This window comes from Falco cherrug, chromosome 3 (assembly GCF_023634085.1).
Source record: "Falco cherrug isolate bFalChe1 chromosome 3, bFalChe1.pri, whole genome shotgun sequence".
Lineage (NCBI taxonomy): Eukaryota > Metazoa > Chordata > Aves > Falconiformes > Falconidae > Falco > Falco cherrug.
The window spans coordinates 9,126,382-9,138,586 of record NC_073699.1 but is presented as its reverse complement, the minus strand read 5'-3'; the positions used below and the strand labels follow the sequence as shown (position 1 = coordinate 9,138,586).

The 12,205-nt window shown below is 36.5% G+C and overlaps 1 protein-coding gene across 4 annotated transcripts in view; it reads right to left on the bottom strand.

Annotated features, from left to right (window-relative positions):
• CDH12 (cadherin 12) overlaps positions 1 to 12,205 on the bottom strand; it is a 220,714-nt gene that overhangs the window by 118,651 nt on the left and 89,858 nt on the right. For all 4 annotated transcript variants that reach the window (XM_055706192.1, XM_005444481.4, XM_027813008.2 and 1 more), the window contains one exon: positions 3,249 to 3,543. In XM_055706192.1, the coding sequence (XP_055562167.1) occupies positions 3,249 to 3,543 (295 nt within the window). The remainder of the gene's footprint in view (positions 1 to 3,248; positions 3,544 to 12,205) is intronic.

Sequence of the window (12,205 nt, the reverse complement as noted above, 5' to 3'; positions counted from 1 at the left end):
GTCACCGAGGTCCAGGATAAAGCTGATGCAGTATTTTACTCTAACTTGATGACTGGAACTCTGAATCTGAGGATGAATGCTACGGCATTTTTTCAGCCACCAAAGCTTCAGCAACAGCAATTAGTACGGAGGCTAGAGACATTACAAAACTGAGGACAATGCAGCCATGCAAATTTCTAAACTGATTGTGAGGGGTCTGAAGGACACTTTTCTTCCCAAGACTTCACAGCCCCATGCAATCCTCTCATGTCTGCAGACTGTGGTACTTCAAGGGTGTTTGATACAATTTCACTGTCCAAATGGAATATATACTGTTTGTTTACACTGGGTGTTAAGTCTTGAGGACTGTATTAGCTACTTCTCTGCCCCTCTATTCACCTTTCAATATGAACTCTGGCATTCATACTTTGCTCCTTAGTACCAATAATCTTAGGAGAAACTACAAAACTGAGTAAACCTTTGCATGCCAGTGTCATGGAACAATAAAAGACTCTATCAATATAAAAAATAATAAAAAGTCACTAGGCACAAAAGCTTGTCAGGCTCATAGAAATGACTACTAAGGGGGAAAAAAAGTCATGTTGTAATGCATTTCCCACCATGGAAACAGTGTGCATGAGTGCAGTTCATAATAAACACTGTTGCAAACGTACAGTAAATGAAGTTTAACACATTTGGGAATTGAAAACTAGCAACTAGAAAATGAAAATGTAAAAACATAGATAAGAGGAAGAGTTTATCAGGGTTTTTGCCTAAGCCAAGAAAAAACATATGCTGCACCAACTAAAAAAACAAAAGTGATTTTTAATGTCATCCTCGGGCAGTCATAGGTCTAGGCATCTCTGTAGGTGCAACTAAATGCTACTGATGATACGCAGCAGTACTTTAAGATCCTTTGAGAAATCTGTGCTTGCACAAGGCAGCAAAAGCATGGGTAAGAGCAAGACAGTAGAGAGACCTACATCTCAGAAGGCCCAGTCTCACAATCTCCTGGCACAGGATAGGCGACAGAAGGTATTTCTGGATATTTTTGCTGCAAGACAACCTAAGAGCAAAAATTGTTATCTGCTTTAGTAACCACTAATTGGAGTTTAGGCCTCCATTTAGGGCACAATTTCCTTGCCTTGACTTTTCTGATCAATTTTCATCCATCTTTTATTTTCTTATAGAGGAAAAAAAAAACCCAAAACCCTGTTATAAATACATCTTACAGACATTGTGAATGTGACTGAATAAAGTGAAGATCACGAGGATGCATCTTTGGCATGGCATTTGCTGCTGTTCTCCCAAAGGAGAATAAATTGAAAAACATTTCTTTTAAAATGATGTATGCGTGACACAGCATATTCGGTTGCATCTCATTTAGTCATGCAGCTGCCGGTCAATGTAAAAGCCATAATGCATGGCACACCTTGAAGAGAGTTTCCCACAAAATAATACCACTGTTAGCATTTTGTCTGCTACTGCACACACATACTTAAGAAAATAAGAAAGGAATATGGAGAGAACAGTGAGAGACTGAATGCATGTACTGCATTCTACTGTGTAAATAGCATTATTCATTATTATTTTGCTTATTTCTCTCTGATAGTGCCTCAAAAACAATCTAATAACTAACCATACATTCACAGGTGAGAAATTTTTTCTCTAAATTTGCCACAGAAATAGATTTGAATATACAACAGATATTTTCCATCTATAAATAATATAACAGTAATATTACTAGGCATCTCTATAGGGGCAAGAACAATAGTGCGCCTATATAGTGAATCTATAGATGCACCTCTGTGGGTGACTATACTAAACCCATCTCAACACTTGTATGAGATTAAAAAGATCACCTCTACATGTCTATTCGTATCACATTTTATCACATTCTACTACTTTTTATCACTACAGTTAGAATACCACCTCACTAATTCCATGTAACAACTTGTGTAAATAGCTAGTTGTCTCCTGGATTGTGTTTCAGAACACCACCACCTGAGCTGCACAGCTGAAGGGACAACAGGATCCCTCTGCACATTTAAGAGTCAGAAAACTTCTGAAACTGTTAGCAGCTACAGGGAGTATTAAACGACTACTGCTGGCTTGTGAAGTACTGGGAAAAGACAATTTAGGAGAGAAAATGGCAATAAGCTGAAACTAGCATTGGGAAGTTAAAGGCCTCCCAGCCCAGAATGAATTAATTTCTGGTGCCTGCAGGGAAGCCTGAAGTGCCATCTGGCAGCAGGACACAAGCAGTGTGCTTGTGTTGCAAACACACTGCTCAGGACCATTCCAGAATCAGCCATCAGGCAGTGACCTGAAGGGCCCATTTAGTCTATTCTCCTGCTCCAAAGCAGGATCAATACTCTTTATGTCTTTCCCAGCAAATGTCAATGGTAGTGTCAAAACTCTTCAAACAAAAGTGCTTCAGTATCCTTACTACAGTCCACTTTTCTTTGGAAAGAAAATTGTTCTCTCCTCTATATACTAGCTTCTTTAAAACTTACCATGTTTCCAGTCAGTCTTCTCTCTCTGTTTTTTTGGGGTTTTTTTGGTTTTTTTTGGTTTTTTTTGTTTTTGTTTTTGTTTTTTGTTTTTTGTTTGGTTTTTTTTTTTTAACTTAAGTATCCAATGCACTCAATATTTTCTTCGACATCAGGTTTTTAAGACCCTGTGCCAGTCTTGCTGAGCCTCTCTGACTCCCGTTCTTGCACTGTGGAGCACCAGGTTGGGGCAATCATTGCTTTCAACACCCACAGTGCAGCAGGATATGGATAAATAATTGCCTCCTAATTCACAATTAGGGGGTCATGCAAGTGCTGTAGGACTTTAACAGCCACAAATAAAAGAACAGTAATGGTAAGATGCTGTTGTACCATCTAATTCTGTACAGTAGACAGTCAACGTAAACTAGGAAGACAGAAGAATGTACTTCATTATGTGAAATATCAGGTTTGGGGGTACACAGAACTCCTGGACCTTAGATACCTGCCTTGAATTTATTTTTTTTTCTCCTCCTGTCCTCAAAGACTGACAAGTATTCATTTTGCAGGAGAATGAGTTTCTAAATAAGCAAATAAAGCTAAAAAACCCCTGTAATCTATATATTTCTAAGAACAAAGCCAGACATTTCTAATAATAAGTTTTAGAAGATACATTTTCATGTCAGCCTTCTTTTTCTTTCCTCAGCAGGAAATGCACATTGAGACAATTACGTAATCTGCAAATAGTTATCAAAGTGTTTAAAGCTTCTTACTCACCCACTGGAGACATTTCTGGGACACTGGCAACATAAGGCCCATCCAGGAACTTTGGCTCATTATCATTAATGTCCTGCACTTTGATGATGAACTCTGATTCAGGCTCTAGTGGTTTCTTGGTGTCAACATCTACAGCCTGAGCCCGGAGTGTGTAGAAAGGTTTTTCTTCTCTATCTAGGCTTCTTATGGCGTGGATGTCTCCTGTGGTCTCATCAATGGTAAAAACCGTGCCAGCACCATCTCCTGAAAGGGTATATTTAACAGTGCCCACTCCCTTGTCCAAGTCTGAATGAAGCTTGAGAATACAAAAAAAAAAGGGGGAGGAAAAGAACATTAATGGCTTTTTCTAGGCTGGAAGGAGCTTTTTTTTTTCTCTCTTATGTAATAAAAGGCATTAGAGGAACCAGTTTCAAAGTCTGTAACTGCCCCTAAGTGCAAGAAAAAAAATGAGTAGCACATTACCTAATTTTTTTTTATCCCCATCTAGTACCCAGAATAGAAAGCATTTCAAAATTCCACCTGCTTTCTCTCATGAATAATGTTCACTCCTAAAACTGCAATGAAGCAGGGCTTTAAATTTGTTATAAACTGAAATTTCAGACTAAGGATGGAAAACCACCAGTAAGCACATCAAACAAACATGAGATGACATGACAGTGTCAAAAGTTTTCACAGGCATTTGGTTTTCTAAAGAGTAGAAGGGAAGTCTCTAATTTTCATTTAACATGAAAGACCTTGACAGAATCCTAAACTCAGTCTCAGACCTGGTTTTAAAAAAGACAATATAGACCTCTTAATTACAGTAAATGCTAAACAGAATTAAAAATACTACCTCTTACACAGAGAGGTGATTGCTTGTTTCTGTCCTTTCTGAGATAACCACATTGTGGTCAGTGTTAAGCTAGGAGTTCTCTTGTTCATTGGAATAATATAAGACTCAATCATTCCTTCCTTAACTCAATTATTTTTGCCTTAAATACAAATATACCCATTTTTGAGGCTATAAGTATGTTAAATCTCTATTTCTAATTTGGAAAAAAGAAATATCTGACTATAGGTTCTTGGACATTTTTGTCCATTTGATCAGTGTCTATACTACTGTAACGTGGCCTTAAACACTATGTCAAATACAGGAATTTTTGTAATCAAAATACAGTATGATTAACTTCTTTCTCAAATGCCTTCATCTGTTTCACGTTCATTCTTTAAATACATCTAAATGTTTTGAATATATATTCAAGGTTACATCACTGATGCTGAAATAGCTTCTAAAATATTCACCTGCTTGTCCCATCTAATGAGAACTAAAGAGATCTGCTATAATGGACACAGGTTGTAGAGTTTTCAATAGTGAATTCCCTTTAGTAGTATAGTAAAGTGATTATGGGTATAGGCTTTATTTACATTATATACTGCCCAAGGTGAAACACAATAGAGGAAACACAGGACATGAAAGGAGATTATGTAGAAAATGAATTACTGAGAAACTAAATGGTTTTGGTAATGGGGCAAGAAGCTAAGCTACAGAGAAAGAGGTAAAGGCAATTATTAACATTTATAGCTATCGCCTTGAAATTGAAAATAGGTCCTTGTGACCGCGGAAGAGGTCATGGTTTGTGGGACAGAGCGAACATGAATATAGCCTATCTATGCCTACTTTTTCATCTCATCATTCCTGCTCAGTGAATATACTAGATTCTGATCTTTATCTAGCTGCCCCCTGCATGTGATTTTAAATTATCTTTCCAGTCTGAAGTAAAGCATTTTGTTTCTGAGATGTTAAAATATTTCCTTGCTTGCAAAATGAAAAGATAATGCAGCCTGACATAATTAATGCCTATTTCTTCCTCATCATTTTAAGTGGCTCACAAGTTCCCTGCTGTTCCATTATACCTTGATCAGTTAAAACTTATAATTTTCCTTCTACTATCATATAGAGGCTAACAGATACACATGAAGTGGAAAAAAATAATGTTGATGACAAAGCTCAAAGAAAAAACGCTAGAAATTATACCACACCATTTTCTTCCCCTGTGTCCCTGTATTAAATAAAATATGTCTGGGCTTTACTGTGAAGCCTACCTTGTTCCATACTCCTGGAAGTAAAAATATCACAGAGCAAAGGAATGTGGTTTCAAAGCAGTGATTTGTAAACAGAGAAGTGTGCCAAGAATATTGTCTCTACTCCCGTCTCCTGTCATCAGATTTGGCTCTAAAGCTGAGATGGTTGAGTATCTTTCTGATTGCCAGCTGAAGGGTTTATGTTCAACTAGTAACAAATAAGGCTGCGTTGCATGTGTTATCCGAACACTTGGATTATACCAGAGAGAAATAATTATAGTTGCTTCCCCTAGCTGGGGAAAAAATTCAAGAAGTATAACAAGAAAAAAGCAAAACAAGGGCTCCTAAGAGGAAGAGTGAAATACAAAGACAAGCACAAGCATAGCTTTTTTCCAAATGCATTGGAGAAAAAAAACTTTATAACTGGCAGCATTAGAAATTCTACAGTTCTAGATGTGTTTACTGTGCTTCACACTCAGCTAGTATAACCGAGGAACCATTCCATTGATTTAAGCAAAGTTGTATTGCTTTACATTAGCTGGGATCTGTCACATTGTATTTATTCATCAAATCTTGCTAATCTGCTGATTTCGATACAGGCTTCTTTAGATGCCATTGCTGAACAAAGCACAAATGTATGCTATTTGCAACCCACATTGAGCTATTTGTGAGGCAATTCAACATTACAAAGTCCCTAATTACTGCAGGGGAATAGCTGATTGATTTAATTAAAAATGAACTGAATTCTGCAATAACCAAAGGCATACAGTACTGAGATTAAATGGAAGGATGGAGAGTGAGGAACTAGCATTGGTTGGACTTGGGCAAACTAATTATCCTGACTTTCAATGCCTGAAATTTCAAGAAAGCAGTTTAGGCTAAAGACTCAGTGCTTGCTAGTGTGTCTCTGATTTATGTATTACAAGCTGCATTGCACTGGAAGAAAATACATTTATTTTTTGTGCTGAAAAATATACAGAATATTTGTCAGAGACCAGCTTTTCTGACACTGTGTCCAGCAGTAGTTTTGGGTTTGTATCCTGTTTTCTCTTTCTTGCTTATACTGATTTTCTAGTTCTTGCTCTTCTGCTATTTGAGCAAAGCTACAGGGCAAACAAGTGCTCAAATCTTACCTAGATCCCCCACGCATGTTTACATTTCAGAATTACTTGAATTTACTACAACAGGGTGGTACACGATTGTATCCACATGGATTTTCCCTACTGTTACATTTTGTTTGTAAATTTTGAATACTAAAAATGCCACAAAGGTTTGGAAATGCGAGGGATTCATTTGTACTTTTGCTCAGTTCTGCACCGTTATTCTCACTACCTAATTAACACAGAGTTTATTGTCAGATCTTTGGGCAAATCCACCTCAAGTGTAAAATCAATCATTTTTTGCAGCAAACTTTGTTAGTGCAGAAAATCATGAATATTTTTCTGTGATGACGAAGACATATCATCCCATAATTCTTGCTAATCTGTGCAAACAAAAACACATATGGCAAAAGAAAAGACTGATAAAAAAAATCAAGTATGAATAATAAGATGGAGACAATTTGTGAAATAAATTGCATTAATCTATGCAGAAACTGTAACAGTGTTCTTGAATCATATCCGATACCAGATGCCAGACTGAGTCAGTCTACAAATCCTTTCTTGGGTAAGATGCAGAATGAAAACTAAGAAGGCAAAATAGTCAGTCAACTCAAGTTATTGCCTAAAACTGCAAACAGGATGACAACCTGAACTGAGGAAATAAGAAACAGCCATTATTGTTTGGAAAGCATGGATGCAAGCACAGCTATTTTGGCAATCCTCTACTGCAAAAGTCTATGTGTTGGAACAGGGATGCCCACTACATAAGAGGAGGGTGTAAATAAGTCTAAAGAAATCTTTAATACTAACCACCCAAGAAGACTTTCTATTTGGAATATTGCCCTTTTAAAAGATATTTATTCTACACATATTTTCTATTAGCAAGAACTTTATGGTCTACGCAGGTTGCATAGTTCCTTTTAAAAACTGGTAATTAGATTCTTTCACAGTGTTTTTATATAAATGTATTTTTTTCCTTCTCTCTAAATATATAAAAAAGTTGAAATTTTTGCTGAGATAAAAGTTGGAGGGAGGTGGGGGGAAGTTTTTCAGAGACTAATTCGGGAAACTGAATAATGAAAAACAACAATGCAATTGCTGCTAATCAAACGGAATCAAATATATTTTCTTTCCTCCCCTCTCCATCACACACCCACACCTACATACAACGCTCCAAGGACAATTAGGGACAAGGCAAAATCTGCTCACAAATCTGCTCAGTACCAATGTTTCTTGATCCTAAAACTATGAATTACCTTGGGCATCTTCTGAATAGTCATTTAACATGCATTAATCAGGCAAGACTGCAAGCTAAAGCTTGTGCTGGGAGGAGTTAGGACACTATTACAAAATGGGTCATATGAAAAAGAAGTTGTAAAATAAACACATGGAAAAAAGTAATAACTAAAATCATAGAATCATAGAATAATTTAGGTTGGAAAAGACCTTTAAGATCATGGAGTCCAACTGCAAAATTATGAGGTGAAAGAAAAAGGAAAAAAAAAAAGAAAAGAATGGTTTTTAAAGGTTATTTGGAAAAGATGGTTTTGTTTCCTCTTGAGACTGAAAATTATTTGCAATGGGAAGGGGTGTTTTTGTACTAGCTCTGTACAGGGCTTTTACAAGCGACCCTCATCCATGACTAGGCTTTCTTAGTGCTACGAGAATTTTAAACAGCAATTAAAAATGTCAATTAAAGGATGTATGTGTGTGTGTATATAAAAATATACCAAGGATAAAAAAAATAATTATTTGAACTAGCCAGCTGTGCATATCTTATGACCATGATTAATTTTCTTAGGGATGTATTGCTATGGTTTCTTTTCCTATGTTTAGTAAAATGTTTACTTCCATGAATTGCATACTTCTGTCTAATTTTTATAAAAATAGTAATAGCCAACATGGTTCTGCATTTTGAAGTATCTTTTGAACAGTGTCCAAATTATATTAGAATATGTTCTTATTCAAAAGGAATTAAATAACAAGGTTTTCCACACTTTTTCTAATGATTTCTGTTTGGCAAATAAAGCTGAACTTTATTTAAATTAAACACTGATTACCCAATTAAATAAAATATTATCTCCTTCTGTCACAGGGATTTAGTTTAAACATACTAAGTCAGACCAGACTTTGCCAATAATGAGTGTGGTTGGCATTTAGTAATATGATGGTAAATAAGTCATTAGCAAGGAATAAAAACAGTACCTGACTTGGTCAATTCAAAGGAATCCTCAACCCTATCAACATCACTGACTTGAGGGGTCAGGGACTGTTATTTTTCTAATTCAACTCTACAAGTATGGTTTTTTTACATTATGCAGATTTCAATAGTAACTTTTGCAAAAGCACATTCCAAAATTAGTACTTTTTAAAATGAAATTTCATTTCCTATAGACCAAAAATACTGCTAAAGAAAAAAAAAAAATGCACTAGTAAAATATTGTAATAAAAATCTATCGAAAATATGTCTTTATAGATTAACCATACAAGTAATTATCTATGTAAGTTATAACTTGCATATATTTCTGATGGTGACTTTTACATCACCATTTCAGTTGGAGTTGATACATATGGAAAGTGTCCTGGTTCTCTCTGTTAAACTTTAAAGTAAGAATCGATATCAGAAGTTGGTTTTTTTATTATGTTATTGTTACTGAACTCATATAATACCACGTTATGATGTGCTCTGTGAATGTATGTTGATAGGTTTAAGGCCACAGTTATGTTGAATTCCATTTGAGAGAAATGTTCTGCAGAATGGTTACAGCTGATGGGACCATGAATCGACTGAGGCCTCTAGGCATTGCCATGGTAAAGCAACAACATAATCACAGCTTCCAACAACAAATTTCAGTATTAGCCGTTAGACAACAGTGGAAGACAAAACTTGAGGAAATTTATCAACTTCTAATTTCTTCTTTCTTCAATGCACTTTTATACATCCTGCTGAACTAATACCAGCTACAATGAAATGTGCAGCTGCTGATGACAGCTCAGTGGCAAATGATCTCACCATCTTTTTTTTTTTTTTTTTTTTAATTTCAGAGTTTTTCAGAGTATTTACAGGAACAGAGCAGAGAATTGAATCTGAAACCTTCACAGTCCAAAGACCTTAGTGCATCAGATGGGAAAGGTGAGGTCACGCCACACATCTTCATGCGCAGATGTGGCCTTTTCCTTTCTTTTCACTACTGTGTGCTTCAAATCTATGGTAAACCTATCTTCTGGTTCAAAGGAGTCTGTGCAAGACATCACCTCTTACAAATTAATGCATTTCAGTTGGCACCAGTGGAGCTGGTTTGATTTACATCTGTGAAAGCACTGGCGCTCCCTCCGTACCAGTGCCTGGCTGGAGTCCCGGTGGCTAAGTGGGAGCATAACGTTGATGCCTGAAACTGAGAAATGAGGGAAGGGAATTGGCCACAAACAGAGGTCTGGAGAAAAATCATCACAGCTTTCAGCAGCAGATACTTGTATTCCCTTTCAAGGAAATATTTCTTTCTCTTTTTTTTTTTTTTTAATTCTGAAAACTAAATGAAGAAAAGACAACATTACAATCACATTCTGAATTCTTGCTATTTAATTGTGCAAGACCGGCAAAACACCCGATGGCACTGCTGTAATTAATTAAAATGGTAAGTATCAAGCGGTGGTGCTCTTTTTAGGTAGTACATATGATTGTACTATTTCTTCTTGAAACAGGAATCACTGTAAGAATATAAAAATGCCCTGCGTGTCGCTGGATGCTACATACTGACAGTAATATATTATTTTGCATTATGCTCCCTGCCGTATCCTTTCTGGAACATATATAAAAGATCAATGCACGAAAATACAAAATATGCTGTATGAACAAATAAAATAAAAATAGATACTAGAGACTTAGGAAGCCTTTACATGAAACATGTTATCTTCATAAGAAAAAATGTAAGAGACCTATTAGAGGAGAATTTATAATCCCTAATGACTACCTAATTATATTTATGAAGATAGTCTCTCTGAAGATCACCAGATAACCACTGTTCAAGAAGTTGAGAACAAGCAGGAGCTTTATTTTACAAAGTGTCACTGAAATTAAGCAGTTGGCAAGGTTAGATATTTTCAGTCTAAAATGAGGTGTTTGTACTTTGAAAAGAAATGACAAAAACTATTTGCTTTCAAGGGTGTGTGAATGTGATCCATTTTCTGTAGAATTAGACTCTATAGATGTCTTAAGCTACAAGGTATAAAATCATGGTTTATTTTCCTTATTCCTTATATGGTAACTAGTTGGGCTTTACATGGAAAATATACCATTAGCATCAGAATACACATGCTTGAATACCAAGTCCAACATGATCAATATATGAGATGCCTCATCTCACCTAATAATGCGTCATGACACTGTGAACAGGCTTTATTCTTGAGATTTAATTTCCCATAGATGCTATAACTTCAGCTGCTCAGTTGCACAACCATTTTCTCTCATAGGAATTGACCTGCTGATGCCAGTTGGGAATGCCTTTCTGTAGGCTGTAGGATTAGCTATGAATATGTCACAGAGAAGGCAGCATACTGTATGACATCCTGTTGCTGAAGTGACAGAAAAAAAGACAGACGCTTATTGACAGCCGCCATGGCAAACAGGGGCTATGGAATGAAATCCAATGCTGGAAGAGATAATGGCTCTGCATAGCTTCCCATTCCTTCCTCTGGTTGCTTTTACTCCTCCAACCCAAATGTCTGGAGCTAATTGAGTTCCTTTGAACTGCTTTATATCATACTGCCCCATCTAATTAAAGCAGCTTTGTAAGTCTGGCTCTTCTGAAATTAATTATGGAAAACTCCAACTTCCTGCTGGAGATACACTTCTGAGGAGGCAGCATCCTATGTGAAGGACAGTAACTGTGGAGCAGCATACATTTCCACACCACAGCTGCAACTAGGAGAAGAAATATATCTTCAACTATGCGTTCATAAAAATTTAAAGGAACAGTAGTCATGAAGACAGTTATCTTCTTCCATTAGTGAGTCCTGTGTTAGGGGACTGTGGTTAGGAGTTAGCTGACCTCCATAGTTGTAGAAATGGTGCACCTGACCACACTCAAAGGGAATCCCAAGCCTGAATCTGGCTCCCTGGCTGAGCTCTGCAAAATATCTAGTAACAGATTCTCTGGACAGTCAGAGGTTCAGTGTAGCTCCTAGAAGCACATCCTCTGTAAGGCTCCCTAAACTAGGTTTACCCTGCTTTAGGAAGCCACAGTTCTCTGACCTGCAGAGACATGAAAGGACACAGATCACCATACAGACTCCTGTTGCATTGCCCCATAGTCTACATACGCTGCAGACTCTGTGTGTATGTCTCAAAGATGATAACATTAACAATAATCTTTTAAAATCACTGATACATACACAACTTTTAAGTACTTTTAATGGTAGCTCTGTCATAAATCTAAAAGAACAAGTTCCTGTCGTTAGGACATGAAAAGAAAGACTAGATCTGTCGGGTGTCCTTGTTTTTGAGTAAACACAATGTTGGAAACATATGCTGAAAGAATAGCAGTTTAAGTCCATTGCTTTGGAGAGGTCAAAGATTCTAAACCGATTATAAAAGCTTATGTTCAATTTGACATTGATTGCAACTTTAAGTAGCAAATAAATCTTCTGCTATTTCATTTTTTATTTATATCAGTATGCTTTTCCATTCCAGTCTGATCTTGGGGGGGTTTAGAGCAAAGGCCTATTAAATTCTTCTGGTGCTGATTAAACTTTCTTCATTTTGATCTTTCCCATAATACATTTTATTTCCACAATTTC